The sequence below is a fragment of the Bombina bombina genome, chromosome 3 (assembly GCF_027579735.1).
Source record: "Bombina bombina isolate aBomBom1 chromosome 3, aBomBom1.pri, whole genome shotgun sequence".
NCBI classification, from domain to species: Eukaryota; Metazoa; Chordata; class Amphibia; order Anura; family Bombinatoridae; genus Bombina; species Bombina bombina.
This window is the reverse complement of record NC_069501.1, coordinates 631,719,531-631,744,021: the sequence shown is the minus strand read 5'-3', so window position 1 is coordinate 631,744,021 and position 24,491 is coordinate 631,719,531. Positions and strand designations below refer to the sequence as shown.

Genomic DNA, 24,491 nt, shown 5'->3' with positions numbered 1-24,491 from the left:
GGATCCTTAAAAGAGGTACTGTCCTCCAAAGGAATGGTAGTCCACTTAGCCAAAGTGGAAATAGCACTGTTCATCTTTGGAATAGTATCCCATTCCTCCAATTGTTTCAGAGAGTAAAAGAAACATGTTTTTTAATTTGCCAGAGGGAGCAAAAGGAGTGTCTGGTTTGTTCTATTCCTTGCTAATTAGCTCAGAAACAGCATTAGGAACTGGGAAGGTAGATGGCTTCTTTGGGGCTGCCTTAAAAAAATGTATAAATCTTTTTAACAGATTGTGTTTCTACAGCTGCCACAATCTCCAAGGCAAGTAAAAACTTTCTGCAATAGGGGGTGTATGTGTTCTGATTTTAAATTAAAGGACACATCTTATGCTACTTTGTCAGAATGGGGGTTTTAGGTTTCTGAATAATCATTTGGCAGGAAAAAGTTATCTCCGGAGGTCTGCACAAAAGGAGGTTCAGAAACTACTGAAAATGAGCTGCCCAGCTTCAACAATGTTCCTGTCAGTCTGCTCGGAATGAGGAGCAGAGTTCGGCTTCCAGTCGTTAAGTCCATCCTGTGCAGTATGCATTGACACAGGATCTGGATCAGGAGTACACAAATGAGGCCAACAGGTGGAGGCTGCAAGATAAATCCCAGCGACACCTTAGGCAGGCTAGTGACAAACTCCCAGAAGGAGATTTAGTCTCACCACTACTAGTTGTACTCCTGTACACCCCACTTTCAATCGACGTTTAGATCAACACTTTAAGTTTCACCATCACTCTTTGCTGGAGGAATCATGAGAAAGTGGGAGTGATTAATGCTCTATTATTTGGGGTGTTTTGACACTTCTGTAGGACTGGACTTTACTCCCACATGTGAATTTAGTGGACTCTCACCATTTTATTAACGAAAAGGTATATTTTTCTAACACAATTAGTTTAAATAATAATTTTTAAAATATTTATTTTGCATGCAGATCTTTTTGCAATGCAGTAAATAAAGTTGTATGCATAAATCAAAATATGATTTTAATGTCCCTTTAATTCTTGTAAACACCTGATTAAAGAACCCTGAGATATATAAAATATGAGCATCTATACCAGATCAAAATTAACACTGCTTAAGATAGAAACGTTGACTAATACAAGAATACAGTAATTCCATAGTTAAAGAGACATTGTACACTAGATTTTTCTTTGCATAAATGTTTTGTAGACAATCCATTTATTGCCTTTCTGGGAGTGTTTTAGTAAAAATCTATAGTTTTGCTTATTTTTAAATAACATTGTGCTGATTTCAGACTCCCAACCAAGCCCCAAAGTTTTACTGATGTCTACTGACTCCTGGTTGTGCATTGGGTCTTTTCATATGCAAGGTAGGTGTGGGGGGGGGGGGGGGGAGTGTCAGCTCTTCTTGGTTTCCCAGCCTAACCTCATCAACACAGAGCTTCTAAGTATGTTTTTAAATGGTTTTATACTGGATATTTACACCAGTATCTGTGCATATTCTTTTTTTTATAATAGTGTCTATTACATGCAGTTATATGGAAATTGGTGTAAACGGTCCCTTTAACTTTTCTCCATCCCCTGATTATTAGGGTCTTCAGACTTTTGCTGTTTTCTTTGAAGATATCGAGCTCTTGCGTCTGATATAGATTTGTCATCATTTCTCTTTAGGGTCTTGAGAATTTTTGATTGTATATCATCTGCAAATAAGAAACATGTTTAATTTAATAGAAATAACAGAAGAAAACATCAAACATATTAAATATTTAGTTTTAGAGCACTATTGTAGACCATTTGGAATTGTGGTGCAAGTAATGTGGTTAGTTTATTGTGTTAGAAAGTATTTGTTCTGTTTAATATACTGAGATGGAATGTGCAAATACTATAAAAAGCAAAATACCCTTTCACATCCCATTTGGTGCAGAAACAGGGAAACAGACACAAGATATGAAGTGTTAAAACATGGGAGAAAATGTATCAAGGCTGCAGATGGACAAGTTCTCGAGAACCTGTCCACCTGCAAACAACACTTGCAATGCAGCATCAAATGGCGAAATTTAGCATTGCACAAGAGCACTCACATGCAATCCAGTCCCTTGTCTTGTGCAACCAATCGCATGAGAACAGGGCCTGTTAGTCACTCTAAACTCACTTGTTAGGGCAATTTATTGCCTGTTCTCCAATCTCATAATCTAATTATTTATATTTTCTAATAATCTCTTAGTAAAGTAATTAAATTATGTAATTTATTAGAGTGTGATTCTGGCCACTCATTCTGTACCAGTTAACCCAAAAGAACACCCAAAATGTCAAAGAACGATATAAATCATGACAATGAGACGTGTTTATTGAAAATTATTCAGTGGTAATTTTTCGTAAATCATCAATGTTTAAATTAATGAAACATTTTCCATGTTACCATATAAGTTTCACTTAAACAAATCTTTAATGCAGATGTGCAGTCTTTTACATTTTGAAATAAAAAAAAAAAAATTATGCTTACCTGTTTAATGTATTTATTTCTTTTCTTTGGTGGAGAGTCCATTACTCCTGGGAATTACTCTTTTCTACCACTAGGAGGAGGCAAAGATTTCCAAACCCCAAGAGCCCTATAAAAACCCCTCCCACCTCACACATACCTCAGTCTAATGTATAGCCAAGCATAGTGAGCTAAGGAATAAGAGCCATAAAAAGGAACAGGGGAAAAAAGATGTGCTCAAAAAAGAAAATAACCCTAGAAAACATAGGGTTATTACTCGTGGACTCTCACGATCATGACATAAATTAATTTATCAGTTAAGCATAAATTATGTTTTCTTTCATACAGGAGGAGGGGAGTCCATGATCCACTAATTCTGGGAACTAATACCCAAGCTTTGGGGGCCGATTTATCAAGCTCCGTAAAGACCGCTGCTCCATAACTTGTCCACCTGCTCTGAGGCTGCTAGTGGCCAATTGGCCGCAAATCTGCAGGGGGCGGCATTGCACCAGCAGTTCACAAGAACTGTTGGTGCAATGATAAATGCTGACAGTGTATGCTGTCGGCATTTATCGATGTGGAGCGGACATGATACGCTACATTGTATCATGTCCGCTCGCACACTGATAAATATACCCCTTGGAGTCCATGAGTAATAACTTAAAGGGAGGGATTTAAAAACATATTTTCACTGAAAAATTAAATCCACAACCGCAATATTTTTTTTTAATTTTTTTAATGCACTTAAAATAAAGCAGGCAAAATATCAAACTGAAGAACCTTCCTACCAAAGGCTGCCTCAGAAGAAGCAAATAAATCAAAATGGTAAAATTTTGTAAATGTATGCAAAGAAGTAGCTGCCTTGCAAATCTGATCAATTTAAGCCTCATTCTTGAAGCCCCAGGAAGTGGCAACTGACCTAGTAGAATGAGCAGTAATCCGTTGCGGTGGAGACTGACAGTAACATTGTCTGTCTGGAAACTGCTGTAACACTGTCTGTCTGGAAAAGGAGATGCGACTCTCTTTTCAACAGAGGCCAAGCTTGAAGAGCTGTAGTGATCAAAGTCCAGGAAGGATGAGCAAAAGAAGCCCCTTGAATAATAAACTGATGATCCAGCCACCAAGTTAGAGACTGACTTGTACTGGGATCCTAAAATATCCTTTAAAACAGCTGAGTATAATCTCTGCACCATTGACGCAGCATACAAAGTTGAAGAGGCCTCATGTGAAAACGTGCAAACGGAATTGCATCTGAAGCTGCAATCTCGAGACCTCGGACTTCCATACAAAGAGCAACAGAGGGCAAACAGAGAGACTGAAGGTTTAGACAAGCAGACTGCAGTTTTAACCTTCTCTGGTCTGTTTGAGAAAGAATAATGGTGTGAGGTTATCTCAAACTTAATTGACTTTAGATTCTGGAACTCAATTGCAGAGTAAAAATGTTTAAATGTAACACTGTTCCAAATATGAGTTCACTATTGAGGAGTGAAATCCCAGCAAGAATAGTGCAAATCAATATGATGGAGAAATATCCCTATGGGGATTGATTCAAATGTTCCTTAATTAAGAACACTGAAAACACATATGGTATGTGTAAAATAATAGCATAAACAGTTTATCGAATACTTCAATCAATATGTTGCAGACTGAAAACAGATACAAAGATACAGAGTGCTGAGAATGTCAATTCAGGAAATTGGTAATCCTTATAACTCCAATAGGATTTTATAACACAAAGTCTTATAGCACCTCTTAGTATGGTAACATTTAACTGAGGAGTATCACTTTAAGAGGATTAGACTTGCTTGCAGTTATTCAACTAAATATGGAAATGATACTTTGTAAGAAAAGCAACAAAAGATACTTGCGGTACAGGTTGATTAATCCGCCCTCCGGTCAGCTGACAATGATAGCCGTTACTCCTGAAAGGTACTTGCAAACAAAGCAGGGGGAGAGTACAGATAGCCCTCAGTTTACGCCGGGGTTAGGTTCCAGAAGGAATGGTTGTAAATTGAAACCATTGTAAATTGAAACTCAGTTTATAATGTAAGTCAATGGGAAGTGAGGGAGATAGGTTCTAGGCCCCTCTCAAAATTGTCATAAGTAATATTTTTTAAAGCTTTGAAATGAAGACTTTACATGCTAAACAGCATTATAAACCTAATAAAATAATCACACAACACAGAATATAAAATTAAACTAAGTTAAATGAACAAAAACATTTGCTAAACAGCATTATACACCTAATAAAATAATCACACAACACAAACTTCACTTGCATTCTTCTGCAAACAGTTCTTTCTATGCCTTACAAGCTGGACTGATTTATAGACCGGAAGATCTTGTTCCTTTGAAATCTGCTTGATAGCTCAGGTCTGGTTAAACTGATTAAATACAGCTTGCTTGGCTTTGCTGCAACACAAGCGGACAGCTCCACCTACTGGCTATTTTAATAAATGCACTGCTTCTCAATGCTTTTCAATAGCAGTCACATGTCTGGAAAAAAAGGTTGTTATTCTGAAACGGTGTAAATTGAACCGTTGTAAAACGAGGGCCACCTGTATTGAGAAGTGAGCTGATCTGTGCGGCAATCTCCGGTCTGATGCTTGAGGCTCTGTAAGCTGAATAAGCTGCAGCAGAGGGAGAAGTGGCAGTTTGCAGCTGCTGCTGCAGATTCAGTGTTGATTCAGCACAAGTAATAGTGCAGGTGAGAAAGGTTTAGTGGAAATTAGGAAACTGTAGCGAAATATTCACACTGACGTCCTTTTCTGAAAACTGGCAAACAAATTCAAAAGTAGGTGAAAAAAGGTTAAAGTCCACTTCCACTGAGAATAGATAAAAACTTTAAATTGTAATCCAAATAGAGGCTTGCAATAGGAACACAAGCTGGGCTCAGGTAAAGGTAGATTACACTAAAAAATACTAAGCAAGGAGCCACAGGAAATGGTGGAACTTATAACCTAGGCAACCAATGAGAAAGTTCCTATGCAAATCCCTGCTTAAAGGCACAGTAACCCTGACATGACCCCTCCCTTAAGGCAACTGTGCCACAGTTGTCGGTCTAGGTCGGTCCGGATGCTTTCTGTGGAATAGAGTAACCAATCTAGGGGCATTCAGATTCGAAGCCGGTTCCCAAGAGTCTTCTTCAGAGGAATAACACTTCCAGTGTACCAAATATTGTAATTCTCCCCTTTTATGTCTGGAATCCAGTAGGGAATGAACTTCAAACACATCCTGATCCAAGGTGAGAGGCTGTGGTGGTAATAGGGTTAGGGAACTTCTAGATGGTGTATATGGTTTGAGAAGTGAGACATGGAATGTAGGATGGATCTTCATAGTGTCAGGCAATTTGAGTGTAACAGCATTGTCATTAATGACACGGACGATAGGATAAGGTCCAATGTATAAGCCGGCTAATTTCTTGCAAGGGATTTGTAATTTCAGGTTTTTGGTAGATAGCCATACAAGATCACCCACGGTGTAATGAGGAGGAGGCCTTCTTCGAAGGTCATAGTAATGTTTTTGAACCTGTTGAGCTTTCTCAATGTTCTCATGTACAATCTGGAAATTCTGCTGTAGAGAGTCATGGAGATCTTCTATCGAGGGTGAATTCAAACCATCTGGAGAGGCAATTACGAAATCTGGATGGAAAGCATAGTTTGCGAAGAAGGGAGAATATTTCGTAGACGTATTCACAGCATTATTGTAGGCGAATTCGGCCATTGATAGGTATTTCACCCAATCAGTCTGGTTGTAAGAGCAATAGCAACGTAGAAATTGTTCAAGCCATTGGTTCAATCTCTCTGATTGACCGTTTGTTTGCGGGTGGAAAGAGGTGGTGAAACAGTGTTGCATATGAGTGAGTTCACATAGTTTGGTCCAGAAACGTGAGGTGAACTGAGTGCCTCTATCGGTGGTTATGATGGTAGGGAAACCATGGAGTCTAACTATGTTATCCAGAAAGAGCAGAGCTGTCTCAGATGAAGTGGGGAGTTTGTGAAAAGGTATGAAGTGTCCCATCTTGGTAAGTAAGTCGACTACAACTAAGATAGTGGTGTGATTGTGGGAATTGGGTAGTTCAACAATATAATCCATGGAGATGTGTTGCCATGGTCTAGTTGGAGCTGGTATAGGAATCAGTAGACCATAAGGAGGTCTTCTTTCTGGCTTGGATACAGAGCAAATCTGACAGGAACGAATGTAACTCTGCACAGAGTCCTTTTGCTTGGGCCACCAGAAGGACCTTGAAATTATTTCTAAGGTACGTTGTATGCCAGGATGTCCAGATAGAGGGGTATCATGATGGATCTGAATAATTGAAGTTCTCATAGGTTCAGGAACATAGATTTTTTGGTCATGATAGAATAAAGAATTCTTTTTTATCAAATTGTATGAAGATGGGGGGTTTTCCATTGTGGTATGTCTTTTCAATTCTGATATCATATCAGTGGTAAGTCCAATGAAACGCTCATGAGGTATAATGGTAGTCTGTGTATCTAGTGGAGTAAGTCTTTTGGGTAGACGGGACAGGGCGTCTGCCTTGCCATTCCTTGAAGCTGGTCGGTAAACTATGTTGAAATTAAAAGGGGAGAAGAACAGACTCCATCGTACCTGTCTTGCAGATAAGGTTTTACTGGTTTGTAGGTATACTAGGTTCCTGTGGTCGGTTAAAATTAAGATTGGATATTTAGTGCCTTCAAGGAGATGCCTCCAGTTTTCTAAGGCACGTTTTATCGCAAGGAGTTCCTTGTCTCCGATGGAATAGTTCCTTTCAGAGGAAGTCATCATTGAAGAGTAATATGAAATGGGATGAATAGGATCCTTAAGGGACTTTTGTTGGGATAAAACTGCCCCCAGAGCAAAATCCGAAGAATCAACCTCTAAGATATACTGCAAGGATGGATCCGGAAAGTTCAAGATAGGTGCAGAGGTGAACTTCGTCTTTAGTAAGTTGAAAGCAAGATCTGCTTTTTCGTTCCAAATATAAGGTACATTAGTGCTGGTGAAAGTTGTCAATGGTTTGGCTACTTTAGAGAAATCTTTAATAAATTTTCTGTAGTAGTTCGCAAACCCTAAGAATTTTTGTAGGTCTTACCTGGATTTAGGAACTGTCCAGTTCTTTACTGCTTCAACCTTTTGTGTTTGCATAGTAACCCCAGTGGGAGAGATGTCGTACCCAAGGAAAGAGACTTGATCTGTATGGAATAGACACTTTTCCAGTTTGGCATAAAGTTTATGTTCTCTAAGCCGTAATAATACCTTCCGGACATGTTTGATGTGTTCATTCAGATCTTTAGAATAAATTAGGATATCGTCTAGGTAGATGACTAAACAGACGTCGAGTAAATCCCTGAACACATCATTGATAAAGTGCTGAAAAGTAGCTGGTGCATTGCACAGTCCGAAAGGCATTACAAGATACTCATATAGGCCGTACCTGGTTCTAAAAGCAGTTAACCATTCCTGGCCCTCCTTTATCCTCACCAAATTATACGCTCCCCTGAGGTCAAGTTTAGTATAGATCTTTGCTTCAGATAGACGTTCAATCAACTCCGGGATCAGAGGGAGAGGATAGCGGTTCTTGATTGTACGTTTATTCAGCTCCCGGTAGTCGATTATAGGTCTAAGTGTAGAGTCCTTGTTTCGGACAAAGAACATCCCAGCGCCAGCAGGAGAGGTCGAAGTCCTGATGAAACCTTTTCTGAGGTTCTCTTCCAGATACTCTTTTAGATTAACTAATTTGGGTTGGCTCATAGGGTAGAGATGTCCATATGGGATGGTAGAACCTGGTAGTAATTCGATCGGACAATCATACGGACGATGAGGTGGAAGATTTTCAGCCTCGGTTTTACTAAAAACATCAGCAAAGTCAGAGTAGTGTGATGGAATCTCAGGCACGTAGATTTCAGACTGTTGATCAGTCTGAAGTATGCTATGGTTAGGCAAACAAGTCTGTGAGCAGTAATCGGAATTGAACTGAATAGAGAAAGGGGACCATACAATCTGCGGGTTGTGTTGTTGTAACCACTTAATACCGAGAACCACAGGGAAAAGAGGAGATCTTAAAACCTCGAAAGAGATTAATTCAGTGTGACCATTTATGTTAACAGTGATAGGAACAGTTTGGTGTGTTATAGGACCTGTTTTGGGTGCGGAACCATCAATCATACGAATGGAGACAGGGTTATACTTTAGAATAGTAGGTATTTTATTTGCTTTTACAACATGTTGGTCTATAAAACAACCATAAGCTCCAGAGTCGATTATAGCGTCAGTCGTCACTTGATCTTGCTCCCACTGTAAGGAGAGGGACAACATAGCGTAAGTATTCAAACGGCAAGATTGTACAGAGGAATTAATTTGTAAAAACTTACTTTTTTTAGTTTTCTGAAGTATGGGACAATCTTGTACTGAGTGGGATGGACTAGCACAATACATACAGAGATTTTTTATTTTCCTGCGATAGCGTTCTTCTGAAGTCAGAGGCCCTCTGACTGCACCTATTTCCATAGGAGTATGAGTGGTTCTTGGTTGAGTAGTTGAAGGTATGGCTGGAATGTTATAACCCTTTGGACGCACATCTGTAGAAAATTTCTCAGCTTTCCTTTCACGTAGTCTTTGGTCTAATTGTTGAGCAGTTTTCATGATGGCCTCCAGTGATTTTGGGAGGTCTATTCTGGCTAGCTCATCTTTTAATGCCTCTGAAAGACCTAAGCGAAACTGGTTACGTAAGGCAATTTGACTCCATTGAGAGTCTACAGCATACAGTTTGAAATCGGTTATGTAGTCCTCAACAGGTCTTTTGCCTTGTTTCAGGCTTCTCATAGATGCTTCGGCAGACATCTGGACATCGGTGTCATGAAAGAGTTCATCCATTGCATTGAAGAGATCTGTTAGAGTGGCTAATGCCGGATCATTATGCTCGCACAGATTATCTGCCCATGTGCGTGGCTCACCTCTCAGAAAAGAAATGGTACTGAGTACCTTGATTCTCTCAGTAGGGTAGCTACGAGGTCTTAAATTAAATAGAAGGTGGCAGGAATTTTTAAACTGTCTATAGTTTTTTCTGTTGCCGGAGAAAGGTTCTGGTAATCATACCGATGGTTCAGATGTTTGTAGTATCTGTGAGGGTTGTGGAGATATGGACTCCCTGATAATACCCCTTAGAGATTGATTTTCAACCTGTAGGTCGTGCACAGCCTGGGCTAACTGATCCACCTTTTGGAATAAATTGTATACTATTTGTGGAAGCTCTGCTGGTTCCATGACTGGCTTAGTATTATGTGAGGTTATCTCAAACTTAATTGACTTTAGATTCTGGAACTCAATTGCAGAGTAAAAATGTTTAAATGTAACACTGTTCCAAATATGAGTTCACTATTGAGGAGTGAAATCCCAGCAAGAATAGTGCAAATCAATATGATGGAGAAATATCCCTATGTGGATTGATTCAAATGTTCCTTAATTAAGAACACTGAAAACACATATGGTATGTGTAAAATAATAGCATAAACAGTTTATCGAATACTTCAATCAATATGTTGCAGACTGAAAACAGATACAAAAATACAGAGTGCTGAGAATGTCAATTCAGGAAATTGGTAATCCTTATAACTCCAATAGGATTTTATAACACAAAGTCTTACTGCACCTCTTAGTATGGTAACATTTAACTGAGGAGTATCACTTTAAGAGGATTAGACTTGCTTGCAGTTATTCAACTAAATATGGAAATGATACTTTGTAAGAAAAGCAACAAAAGATACTTGCGGTACAGGTTGATTAATCCGCCCTCCGGTCAGCTGACAATGATAGCCGTTACTCCTGAAAGGTACTTGCAAACAAAGCAGGGGGAGAGTATTGAGAAGTGAGCTGATCTGTGCGGCAATCTCCGGTCTGATGCTTGAGGCTCTGTAAGCTGAATTAGCTGCAGCAGAGGGAGAAGTGGCAGTTTGCAGCTGCTGCTGCAGATTCAGTGTTGATTCAGCACAAGTAATAGTGCAGGTGAGAAAGGTTTAGTGGAAATTAGGAAACTGTAGCGAAATATTCACACTGACTTCCTTTTCTGAAAACTGGCAAACAAATTCAGAAGTAGGTGAAAAAAGGTTAAAGTCCACTTCCACTGAGAATAGATAAAAACTTTAAATTGTAATCCAAATAGAGGCTTGCAATAGGAACACAAGCTGGGCTCAGGTAAAGGTAGATTACACTACAAAATACTAAGCAAGGAGCCACAGGAAATGGTGGAACTTATAACCTAGGCAACCAATGAGAAAGTTCCTATGCAAATCCCTGCTTAAAGGCACAGTAACCCTGACAAATGGAGACTGAATCTATTTGAGAACCCCAAAAACTTACTTTTGTTTGAGGAACCAAATAACTTTTTGGAAAATTGATTCTCCAACCATACCGTTGAAGAAACAACAAAAGTCAGCTGGTGTGAGGTTCTGCTAAAGGAAAAGATGGTGCTTAAACCAAGATATCGTCCAGGAATGGAAACCCTGCAATACCCAGAGTCCTGATCACAAACAAAAAGAAACATATTCTTGGAGCTATAACCAGATCAAACGGTAGAGAAACAAACTGAAAATGCTTGTCCAGAAAGGCAAACCTCAGAAACTTGTAATGTTCCCTGTAAATTGGAACATAAAGGTAAAGCATTGTTTAAATCTATTGTGGACATAAACTGACCTTGTTGAACAAAAGATTGAATTGTCCGAATACTTGAAAGCTGGAATCCTTACAAGCTTGTTCAGAGGTTTCAAATTCAGGACTGGTCTGAAAGTACCTTCCTTCTTTGGAACAATAAAAAGATTTGAAAAAAATCTCTCCGCCTGTGCTTGCAAAGAAATTGGTGCAATCAATCCCATAGCTTCAAGATTTGAGACAGAGTGGAAAAAGGCTTGAGCTTTTAAAGGATTCCTTGGAACATTGGGACTGAAAAAAACTTCCTCCGGGAGGCCTTGTTTTGAATCCTATTTGATACCCCTGGGAAACTATATTCAGAACCCAGGGATCTGGAACAGACTGAAACCAAGCCTCCAGAAAGAGGGTTAACCGATCCCCTACCAGAATCCTTGGATCAGGGGCCACACCTTCATGCAGTTTTGGTAGAAGGGATAGATTTATTACCCTTGTTCCAGTTAGCACTAGGCCTCTAGACTGTGCCAGAGGTGCCTTGCTTCTGAGCAGAGAAGTCAACCTTTTGTTCCTTATTCCACGAAAAGAACGAAAAAGTTTTCAAGCGATTTCCCTTTCAACTTTTTGCCATGAGAAAGAAAAGTCTTTTTACCTCCAGTAACAGTAGGTATTATAGAATCTAAATCAGAACCAAACATTTTCCTTCCCTGAAAAGAAAGACAATAATCTGGATTTTGACACCATGTCAGCAGACCAGGATTTAAGCCATGGGGCCCACCTAGCAAGGACTGCCAAAGACATGCTTTTGATATTAATCTTCATAACATCAAATACAGCATCACAAATAAAAGAATTAGCATTTTTAAGTAAACCCAAAAGATTTTCACTGACAGGGTCACCAGAACACTGTTCTGAAGACTGCATAACCAGAAAGTTGAAGCAGCAGCCACATCAGTTATAGAAATGGCTGGCCTAAGTAAATAGCCTGTTTGTAAAAAGGTCCTTCTATGAAAGGACTCCAATTTCCTATACAACGGGTACTTAAAAGAAGTACTGTCTTCCAAAGGAAACAGAATTTATGTTTACCTGATAAATTACTTTCTCCAACGGTGTGTCCGGTCCACGGCGTCATCCTTACTTGTGGGATATTCTCTTCCCCAACAGGAAATGGCAAAGAGCCTAGCAAAGCTGGTCACATGATCCCTCCTAGGCTCCGCCTACCCCAGTCATTCGACCGACGTTAAGGAGGAATATTTGCATAGGAGAAACCATATGATACCGTGGTGACTGTAGTTAAAGAAAATAAATTATCAGACCTGATTAAAAAACCAGGGCGGGCCGTGGACCGGACACACCGTTGGAGAAAGTAATTTATCAGGTAAACATAAATTCTGTTTTCTCCAACATAGGTGTGTCCGGTCCACGGCGTCATCCTTACTTGTGGGAACCAATACCAAAGCTTTAGGACACGGATGAAGGGAGGGAGCAAATCAGGTCACCTAAATGGAAGGCACCACGGCTTGCAAAACCTTTCTCCCAAAAAATAGCCTCAGAAGAAGCAAAAGTATCAAACTTGTAAAATTTGGTAAAAGAGTGCAGTGAAGACCAAGTCGCTGCCCTACATATCTGATCAACAGAAGCCTCGTTCTTGAAGGCCCATGTGGAAGCCACAGCCCTAGTGGAATGAGCTGTGATTCTTTCAGGAGGCTGCCGTCCGGCAGTCTCGTAAGCCAATCTGATGATGCTTTTAATCCAAAAAGAGAGAGAGGTAGAAGTTGCTTTTTGACCTCTCCTGTTACCAGAATAAACAACAAACAAGGAAGATGTTTGTCTAAAATCCTTTGTAGCATCTAAATAGAATTTTAGAGCGCGAACAACATCCAAATTGTGCAACAAACGTTCCTTCTTCGAAACTGGTTTCGGACACAAGAAGGCACGACTATCTCCTGGTTAATGTTTTTGTTAGAAACAACTTTTGGAAGAAAACCAGGTTTAGTACGTAAAACCACCTTATCTGCATGGAACACCAGATAAGGAGGAGAACACTGCAGAGCAGATAATTCTGAAACTCTTCTAGCGGAAGAAATTACAGCCAAAAACAAAACTTTCCAAGATAATAACTTAATATCAACGGAATGTAAGGGTTCAAACGGAACCCCCTGAAGAACTGAAAGAACTAAGTTGAGACTCCAAGGAGGAGTCAAAGGTTTGTAAACAGGCTTGATTCTAACCAGAGCCTGAACAAAGGCTTGAACATCTGGCACAGCTGCCAGCTCTTTGTGAAGTAACACAGACAAGGCAGAAATCTGTCCCTTCAAGGAACTTGCAGATAATCCTTTCTCCAATCCTTCTTGAAGAAAGGATAGAATCCTAGGAATCTTTACCTTGTCCCAAGGGAATCCTTTAGATTCACACCAACAGATATATTTTTTCCATATTTTGTGGTAAATTTTTCTAGTTACAGGCTTTCTGGCCTGAACAAGAGTATCAATCTGAGAACCCTCGCTTTGATAAGATCAAGCGTTCAATCTCCAAGCAGTCAGCTGGAGTAGGACCAGATTCGGAAGTTTGAACGGACCTTGAACAAGAAGGTCTCGTCTCAAAGGTAGCTTCCATGGTGGAGCCGATGACATATTCACCAGATCTGCATACCAAGTCCTGCGTGGCCACGCAGGAGCTATCAAGATCACCGACGCCCTCTCCTGATTGATCCTGGCTACCAGCCTGGGGATGAGAGGAAACGGCGGGAATACATAAGCTAGTTTGAAGGTCCAAGGTGCTACTAGTGCATCTACTAGAGTCGCCTTGGGATCCCTGGATCTGGACCCGTAGCAAGGAACCTTGAAGTTCTGACGAGAGGCCATCAGATCCATGTCTGGAATGCCCCACAGTTGAGTGATTTGGGCAAAGATTTCCGGATGGAGTTCCCACTCCCCCGGATGCAATGTCTGACGACTCAGAAAATCCGCTTCCCAATTTTCCACTCCTGGGATGTGGATTGCAGACAGGTGGCAGGAGCGAGTCTCCGCCCATTGAATGATTTTGGTCACTTCTTCCATCGCCAGGGAACTCCTTGTTCCCCCCTGATGGTTGATGTACGCAACAGTCGTCATGTTGTCTGATTGAAAACGTATGAACTTGGCCCTCGCTAGCTGAGGCCAAGCCTTGAGAGCATTGAATATCGCTCTCAGTTCCAGAATATTTATCGGTAGAAGAGATTCTTCCCAAGACCAAAGACCCTGAGCTTTCAGGGATCCCCAGACCGCGCCCCAGCCCATCAGACTGGCGTCGGTCGTGACAATGACCCACTCTGGTCTGCGGGAGGTCACCCCTTGTGACAGGTTGTCCAGGGACAGCCACCAACGGAGTGAGTCTCTGGTCCTCTGATTTACTTGTATCTTCGGAGACAAGTCTGTATAGTCCCCATTCCACTGACTGAGCATACACAGTTGTAATGGTCTTAGATGAATGCGCGCAAAAGGAACTATGTCCATTGCCGCTACCATCAAACCTATCACTTCCATGCACTGCGCTATGGAAGGAAGAGGAACGGAATGAAGTATCCGACAAGAGTTTAGAAGTTTTGTTTTTCTGGTCTCTGTCAGAAAAATCCTCATTTCTAAGGAGTCTATTATTGTTCCCAAGAAGGGAACTCTTGTCGACGGAGATAGAGAACTCTTTTCCACGTTCACTTTCCATCCGTGAGATCTGAGAAAGGCCAGGACTATGTCCGTGTGAGCCTTTGCTTGAGGAAGGGACGACGCTTGAATCAGAATGTCGTCCAAGTAAGGTACTACAGCAATGCCCCTTGGTCTTAGCACCGCCAGAAGGGACCCTAGTACCTTTGTGAAAATCCTTGGAGCAGTGGCTAATCCGAAAGGAAGCGCCACGAACTGGTAATGCTTGTCCAGGAATGCGAACCTTAGGAACCGATGATGTTCCTTGTGGACAGGAATATGTAGATACGCATCCTTTAAATCCACAGTGGTCAAGAATTGACCTTCCTGGATGGAAGGATAGTTCGAATGGTTTCCATTTTGGACGATGGAACCTTGAGAAACTTGTTTAGGATCTTGAGATCTAAGATTGGTCTGAACGTTCCCTCTTTTTTGGGAACTACGAACAGATTGGAGTAGAACCCCATCCCTCGTTCTTTTAATGGAACAGGATGAATCACTTCCAGAAGATAACCTTGGGAGACTATTTCTAGCGCCCAAGGATCCAGAACATCTCTTGCCCAAGCCTGAGTGAAGAGAGAGAGTCTGCCCCCCACCAAATCCGGTCCCGGATCGGGGGCCCGCATCTCATGCTGTCTTGGGAGCAGTGGCAGGTTTCTTGGCCTGCTTTCCTTTGTTCCAGCCTTGCATTGGTCTCCAGGCTGGATTGGCTTGAGAAGTATTACCCTCCTGCTTAGAGGACGTAGCACTTGGGGCTGGTCCGTTTCTGCGAAAGGGACGAAAATTAGGTTTATTTTTGGCCTTGAAAGACCTATTCTGAGGAAGGGCGTGGCCCTTGCCCCCAGTGATATCAGAGATAATCTCTTTCAAGTCAGGGCCAAACAGTGTTTTCCCCTTGAAAGGAATGTCAAACAATTTGTTCTTGGAAGACGCATCCGCTGACCAAGATTTAAACCAAAGCGCTCTGCGCGCCACAATAGCAAACCCAGAATTTTTCGCCGCTAACCTAGCCAATTGCAAGGTGGCGTCTAGGGTGAAAGAATTAGCCAATTTAAGAGCACGAATTCTGTCCATAATCTCCTCATAAGAAGAAGAATTACTAATAATCGCCTTTTCTAGCTCATCGAACCAGAAACACACGGCAGTAGTGACAGGGACAATGCATGCAATTGGTTGTAGAAGGTAACCTTGCTGAACAAACATCTTTTTTAGCAAACCTTCTAATTTTTTATCCATAGGATCTTGGAAAGCACAACTATCTTCTATGGGTATAGTGGAGCGCTTGTTTAGAGTAGAAACCGCCCCCTCGACCTTGGGGACTGTCTGCCATAAGTCCTTTCTAGGGTCGACTATAGGAAACAATTTTTTAAATATGGGGGGAGGTACGAAAGGTACACCGGGCCTGTCCCATTCTTTATTAACAATGTACGCCACCCGCTTGAGTATAGGAAAAGCTTCGGGGGGCCCCGGGGCCTCTAGGAACTTGTCCATTTTACATAGTGTTTCTGGAATGACCAGATAATCACAATCATCCAAATTGGATAACACCTCCTTAAGCAGAGCGCGGAGATGTTCCAACTTAAATTTAAAAGTAATCACATCAGGTTCAGCTTGTTGAGAAATTTTTCCTGAATCTGAAATTTCTCCCTCAGACAAAACCTCCCTGGCCCCCTCAGACTGGTGTAGGGGCCCTTCAGAAACAATATCATCAGCGGCCTCATGCTCTTCAGTATTTTCTAAAACAGAGCAGTCGCGCTTTCGCTGATAAGTGGGCATATTGGCTAAAATGTTCTTGATAGAATTATCCATTACAGCCGTTAATTGTTGCATAGTAAGGAGTATTGGCGCGCTAGATGTACTAGGGGCCTCCTGTATGGGCAAAACTGGTGTAGACGAAGGAGGGGATGATGCAGTACCATGCTTACTCCCCTCACTTGAGGAATCATCTTGGGCATCATTTTTACTAAATTTATTATGACATAAATCACATCTATTTAAATGAAAAGGAACCTTGGCTTCCCCACAGTCAGAACACAATCTATCTGGTAGTTCAGACATGTTAAACAGGCATAAACTTGATAACAAAGCACAAAAAACGTTTTAAAATAAAACCGTTACTGTCACTTTAAATTTTAAACTGAACACACTTTATTACTGCAATTGCGAAAAAGTATGAAGGAATTGTTCAAAATTCACCAAAATTTCACCACAGTGTCTTAAAGCCTTAAAAGTATTGCACACCAAATTTGGAAGCTTTAACCCTTAAAATAACGGAACCAGAGCCGTTTTTATATTTAACCCCTTTACAGTCCCTGGAATCTGCTTTGCTGAGACCCAACCAAGCCCAAAGGGGAATACGATACCAAATAATGCCTTCAAAAAGACTTTTCTATGTATCAGAGCTCCACACACATGCAGCTGCATGTCATGCTGTTCTCAAAAACAAGTGCGCCATACCGGCGCGAAAATGAGGCTCTGACTATGATTAGGGAAAGCCCCAATAGAATAAAGTGTCTAAAACAGTGCCTGCCGATATTATTTTACAAAAAATACCCAGATTAAATGATTCCTCAAGGCTAAATATGTGTAAATATGATCGATTTAGCCCAGAAAATGTCTACAGTCTTAATAAGCCCTTGTGAAGCCCTTATTTACTGTGTGAATAAAAATGGCTTACCGGATCCCATAGGGAAAATGACAGCTTCCAGCATTACATCGTCTTGTTAGAATGTGTCATACCTCAAGCAGCAAAAGACTGCTCACTGTTCCCCCAACTGAAGTTAATTCCTCTCAACAGTCCTGTGTGGAACAGCCATGGATTTTAGTAACGGTTGCTAAAATCATTTTCCTCATACAAACAGAAATCTTCATCTCTTTTCTGTTTCAGAGTAAATAGTACATACCAGCACTATTTTAAAATAACAAACTCTTGATTGAATAATAAAAACTACAGTTAAACACTAAAAAACTCTAAGCCATCTCCGTGGAGATGTTGCCTGTACAACGGCAAAGAGAATGACTGGGGTAGGCGGAGCCTAGGAGGGATCATGTGACCAGCTTTGCTGGGCTCTTTGCCATTTCCTGTTGGGGAAGAGAATATCCCACAAGTAAGGATGACGCCGTGGACCGGACACACCTATGTTGGAGAAATAGTAGTATGCATAGACAGCGTTGAAATGGCCCCATCAACCTTAGGAACAGTTTCCCACAATTCAACATTAGCAGCAGGTAAAGGATTACCATTCCCTAGAAATCATGTTAGAGACAGCATCAGAAATAGGGGAAACCTCAGGGAATTTAACAACAGTCTTAAAAACTGAATTTAAACGATTACAAGGCTTCTCATCAGAAACTTTAGGATCTTTAACTCCTAAAGTAATTAAGACCTCTTTGAAAAGAGAATGAATATGCCCAATTTTAAATATATAAGAGGAAATATCAGGTTCAACATCAGCTGAAGACTCCTCATCACCAGAGGAAACTCCACCATCTGAAGACATAACATCCCCGGCTATAACACCTAGCACTTTTACGCTTGTTTTAAGGCAGGAGAGCAGCCAGTGCCTCAGAAACTGCAGCCTTGATAAGGTTTTTCACATTAGGTGAAACATCAATTACATTCTCCTGTAATGAACAAACAGCAGGAGCATTATTACCAGCACTAGGTTGCATTACCAAATCTAAACATGAGTCACATAAATGAACTGGAGAAGGCACCTCAACTACCTAATGGTAGAAAGGTGTTCAGGGGACTCAAAATTTCCCATGAGGTGAAAAAAGAATCACAAACCATACCCTATATGCATCCCTCTGACAAACATTGTACTCTGAGGGGAAACCGGGCCTCAAAATACACTGAAAACCCCTGTCTCTGAAGAATCAAATACACATCTTCATTTCAACCACCTTCAGCGGATGCAAAGTAAAGGTGGAAGGGGCTTTTTAGGGCTCTTGGGGTTTGGCAATCTTGCCTCCTCCTAGTGGTAGAGAAGAGTAAATACCAGGAGTAATGGATCGTAGACTCTCCTCATCTGTATGAAAGAACACTGTTTTGCATTTGCTTATCTCGAAACGTGATTATAGCTCATTATCATAAAGAAAGTGTAGACAAAGTAAATGTATCTATCTGCTGGAGCAAGGGTCAAAAGATACACGGAGCAAAACGGTATATAACACAAATGCACTTTGGTCAGCTTTTATTCTTTTTTTTTTTCTCTCTCTTTCACAACCAAAGAAAAGCTGTGCAAAGTGAGTTACAGGTGTTGTAAGGTTTTCAAAATTTATTTTTGAAATCCCAGTTCATGCACTTTTTTTTCTTTGAACCTTGAAAACTATCAGATACTTTGCACTAAGAATCCTCACCAATACTGTTTCAATTAATCAGAATACATTTTTCACACTTTTTTATATTTCAAATTTAAAGGGACATAAAATCCCAAATTTTTCTTTCTGATTTCAGATAGGTCAGTTTTAAACAACTTTCCAATTTACTTCTATTATCTAATTTGTTTTATTCTTTTGGTATCCTTTGTGGAAGGAGCAGCAATGCACTACTGGGAGATAGCTGAAAGCTAGTGACAAGAGGCATATAGGTGTAGCTACCAATCAGCAGCTTCTGAGCCTACCTAGGTATACTATTCAACACAAGGATACAAAGAGAATGGAACAAATTAGATAATAGAAATAAACTGGAAAGTTGTTTAACATTGCATGTTCTATTTGAATCATGAAAGAAAAAAACAAATCTGCTAACCAGATAATTTCCTTTCCTTCTGTATGAGGAGAGTCAACTGCTTCATTAAATACTTGTGGGGATACAGAACCTGGCCACCAGGAGGAGGCAAAGACACCCCAGCCAAAGGCTTAAATACCTCCCCCACCTTCCCTCATATCCCATTCATTCTTTGCCTTTCATCACAGGAGGTTGGCAGAGAAGTGTCAGACAAAATGAATTGTGAAAATATATTGGAAAGTTGTTAAGGGACAGTCTACTCCAGAATTTTTATTGTTTAAAAAAAAGATAGATAGTTGCTTTATTTCACATTCCCCAGTTTTACATAACCAACACTGTTATATTAATACACTTTTGTCCTCTGTGATTACCTTGTATCGAAGCCTCTGCAGATTGCCTCTTTATTTCAGTTCTTTTGACAGACTTGCATTTTAGCCAACTAGTTCTGACTCCTAGGTAACTCCACGGGAGTAAACACAATGCTATCTATATGGCACACAAAAACTAGCACTGTATAGCCGGAAAAAACAGTCAAAATGCACCTTGATAAGAGGCGGCCTTCAAGGGTTTTGAAATTAGCATATGAGCCTACCTATTACCAAGAGAACAAAGCAAAGTTGATGATAAAAGTAAATTGGAAAGTTATTTAAAATTGCATGCCCTATCTGATTCAAGAAATTAATTTTTTACTAGACTGTCCCTTTAAATAATCCACTGCCTGGTTCATTAGGGGAAACCTGACAATGCAATCTAGGGCTCTGGGCGATTGATAAGCTTGGTGTCAATTCTTATGCCTCTGTCTTTTAGGTTGAAATAGTTTGCTTTTTTTCTACACATCTAATAGTCATTAGAGGCTCTCATTTGTTTTAAATTCCAATGAAAAACAAATATGAAGTTATCAGGCACATTTATATTTATTATTCTGCATTTAAGGTATATTAAATTAGGAAACAGACAAGTGCATATAGTCGTTTGGCAACTATTAAAAGAACAAATCAGCGGGAACTTCCGGGCAGCGGCCATGCTTAGTCGCAGCTTTGAGTGCTGCTTCAGCTCAGAAACGTCAGATTGACTAAATCCTTCTCCCAAGCTGCCATCCAGCAGTGAAACTAATAGCATATTAACAAGCTAAATGTTATATTTCTGATGATGCTAAAATTTTCCAGCTAGCAATGGCAATGGAGCACCGAAGCTACTTTTGAGGCTGTGGCCTCTCACTGGCCCCCGGTGGAGCACCTTCGGGTCTCTGCCGTACTACAACGAAAAGTTTGCGTTGTAATTTGCTACGGTGGATTTCTATATGCTTTCTCATTCCTATGGCGTTTATGGAACAAGTATCAGAGGAGAAAGTGCTTACACTCCTGGAGGAGCATTTTACTGCACTTAATGCATGGCTAGATCGCCGCATAGAAAAATTCCTCATCTCTCCTGATAAGCACGGAGACCCGACTCCTTCTACACATAGCCAAGCCTTAATCTCTGAAAATAATACACAAGTGGGTGCCAACACTACTACTTACCTTTGGTGCTCCTCGATGCGGACAGGTATTTTGCCCCTGCAGATTCCGGAGTCCGAGAGTGAGACGGAAGACCTTGAGTATCCTCCCATTGTTTCTGTAACATAATTGCAGATCATGGCCTCCCTCTTGCAGACTCTGAAAAGAATAGTAGCTCCTGGAGGTATGCGTGAGATTCGGAGAAGAGAGACCGACCCCTCAGAGTCCAGGTTGCACATATTCCTTTGAATGGAGTGCATACAAACCTTGCTGGGGACTTTGCCGGCTGGATGTGCCCTGCAGCAGTCGCTGTGGTTATACAAAGTTGGTGTCGGCTAAAGTCTAGGACCGATACCAGTGGAGTTTGAGGCTCTAAAACAGTGACATCTTGTGACTATCTTATGTATACCTAACAACCGGTAACTTTTGTGAGGACTACCGTGTCTGATAAATGAGTATGTGCCTTGCTCCTGCCAATTTCTTGAGGCCCATTCATGTTTATTACTTAAATATATTGAGTTTATTGGGTCATTATCTGCAGCAATAAATTACTATAGAGTACAATGTTTCTCTAACTTATGTCATATATATGTGATATTTTAGTTATAAGTGTTGATCCCTGCAGTTGATCTTCTTATGCATATGAATATATTCTTGTACCCAGTATGAGTATTTCAGTATTGTTGCCTAAACATTTCTTTCTCATAGGCCTTTAAACAAGCTACCTAAATAGACAAAAAAAAAAAATTATAATCTCAAATTACATTTATTACTTTGGAGCTTTATTCCCTCCAGTTAGTAACCTGTCACATATTGCCCATCTCCTGGCTTAATAAGGAGGGCTTAATAGTCTATATAACAGGTACATGCTTCCACCTAACCTATAATTAAATAATAAATATATGAGTGCTACTGCAGACAGGTTATAACTGCTTTTGTCAAAGTAATTTGGTCTAGTTGGGGTAATGGTACGCATATTTATACAATGGTCATTCAACTGTTCTATGCTTACTGTTATATCAAAGTACCTCATGATATTTCTGATCCCAGTAGGGGTTACTGTTGTAACAACAGCAACACCAATATTGTTCTTCTTGCCGTTAAAGTTTGATCCACAAGTGAAATTATAACATTGGTGGGAACTTGATATGGGTATATGCCATTAATACAGTTGTCTAAATGCCTCCTATGCTACGTAAAATAGATGCCTAAGGTCTAAGAGAGGCCTTAATACTGTTAGGAGGTGAGAACAAGTAGCAGTGTACCAATTACTTCTTTATTAGCATAAAGATGAGGGTCTTGTATTTGTGACGTCATTTGTTCTGAACGCCTACATGCAACCCTGCTGTACTTTTGTTTTAGCTGTATATGCTAGACTAAAAAGCCTATGTTTCTGTTAATATTTTATATGCATTACTAGTTTTAGATATTTACATAAAGTTGTATCAGCATATTTTGGCTGTATACACTAGACTAAAAAGCTTATGTTTTTGTTAATATTTTTTTTACGTATGACTAATTTAGATCTTTATATAATATTGCATATGCATATTCATAGAGCTAAGTATATGGCCCATGAGTGGCCTATCAGGTTATACCTCTGGTTGGGATCCAAAAGTGGTCCCCTATTTATCAATTACCTTCTAAAGGCTTTAGGTGTTGGAAGGGTCCAAAAGTGGCCTCACTATTAACTAGAAGGCCTCTTTAAATTGTACTATCAGATGTGAATATGGACAATCAATGTTTTCTTTCCTATTGTCTGTGTTAAGACGATATAATAAGAACTTTTTACTGTATTTAACTTTGCGTTTATGCATTAGTGTATTATCTTGTAATTTGTCTGTCCTTTACTGCTTGGTGAACCTCAATAAAAACTATTAAAAAAAAACAACAAAAAACAAATCAATTACACATGACAACATTTCACTGTGGTTGTAAATAATTATACCTTTTTGGAGGGGAACTTTACTCTTCAAATGAATACATTTCTGTTACAATCTAGTTAGACTTTGACAGTTTCTGTCCTATGCTAGCTCTCAATTCATAGTATCATTTACAACCTGTAGGGTTCCTATGATTAGGAGTTTATATTTACTCAACACAGAGATGTATGTCTGATACAGCTTAGTTACATTTTAACAGCCAGCGGTAACGCCCAAGTACTCAGCCTGAAAAAGTATAACACAATGTATGTGTAATATTTTGCACCCAACCATATACAAATGACAAGTATCATTTATTACAAGTTTGTATATACTAATTCACTGATAATTGTACACATAGGCCCATATTTATCAAGCTCTGTACGGAGCTTGAAGGGCCGTGTTTCTGGCGAGTCTTCAGACTCGCCAGAAACACAAGTTATGAAGCAACGGTCTGCGAGTCAGCAGGGGGCGGCGTTGCACCAGCAGCTCTTGTGAGCTGCTGGTGCAATGTTAAATGCAGAGAGCGTATTGCTCTCTGCATTTAGCGAGGTCTTGCGGACCTGATCCGCACTGTCGGATCAGGTCCGCAAGACCTTTGATAAATAGGGGCCATAGTATATTAGTTATGTATTTGTGAATATTTAGAAGAATTGTTCTTGCTTTTTCATACTACTGTTGCTGCACTGAGTATGCTTAAAGGGACAGTGTAGTCAAAATTAAACTTTCATGATTCAAATAGGGCATGCAATTTTAAACAGCTTTTCAATTTACTTTTATCATCAAATTTGCTTAGCTCTCTTGGTATTATTTGTGGAAAGCTAAACCTAGCTTGGCTTATATGCTAATTTGAAAGCTGTTGTAACTGCCTCTTATCTCAGGGCATTTTGAAAGTTTTAACAGTTAGACACAGCTAGTTCATGTGTTTTAAATAGATAACATTGTGCTCACTCCTGTGGAGTTATTTAAGAGTCAGTACTAATTGGCTAAAATGCAAGTCTGTCAAAAGAACTGAGATAGGGGGCAGTCTGCAGAGGCTTAGATACAAGGTAATCACAGAGGTAAAAAGTATATTAATATAACAGTGTTGGTTATGCAAAACTGGGGAATGGGTAATAAAGGGATTTGCTATATTTTTAAACAATACAAATTCTGGAGAAGACTGTCCTTTTAATAGAAATCTAAATGTGTATTTTCAGGGACAGTTGTACAACATATGCCATTACAGGTATACCTCACTTTACAGCGCTTCGCTAATACAGCGATTTGTGAAGCTAAAGTTCAACCTCCAAGGATTTTGAAACAGTGCTGTTATCATCGTGAGATTGTGAGAAAAGTGACTGGCACCATTTTGTTATGCACAGTTCACTTTGTTTATAGCATTACAGTGCAGTCTGTCTCAGTGTTGTAGTCTGGCAAATTTTACTACAGTAATTGTCACTATTTTACAGGTACAGTATTTATTGAATACTAATTGGATGCTGTGCTAGTGTTAAACTAAACATAGCGCTATTGCACCCCTAATATATGTTAATTCAAACATGATTTCAAGTTTT

General features: G+C 40.1%; 1 protein-coding gene across 3 annotated transcripts in view; it reads right to left on the bottom strand.

Annotated features, from left to right (window-relative positions):
- Window positions 1–930: 930 nt before the first annotated feature.
- The window catches only part of DHX40 (DEAH-box helicase 40), a 527,461-nt gene continuing 503,900 nt past the window's right edge, over window positions 931–24,491 (bottom strand). For all 3 annotated transcript variants that reach the window (XM_053707320.1, XM_053707319.1, XM_053707321.1), the window contains exon 18: window positions 931–1,689. In XM_053707320.1, the coding sequence (XP_053563295.1) occupies window positions 1,553–1,689 (137 nt within the window). In that variant the 3' untranslated portion in view covers window positions 931–1,552. The remainder of the gene's footprint in view (window positions 1,690–24,491) is intronic.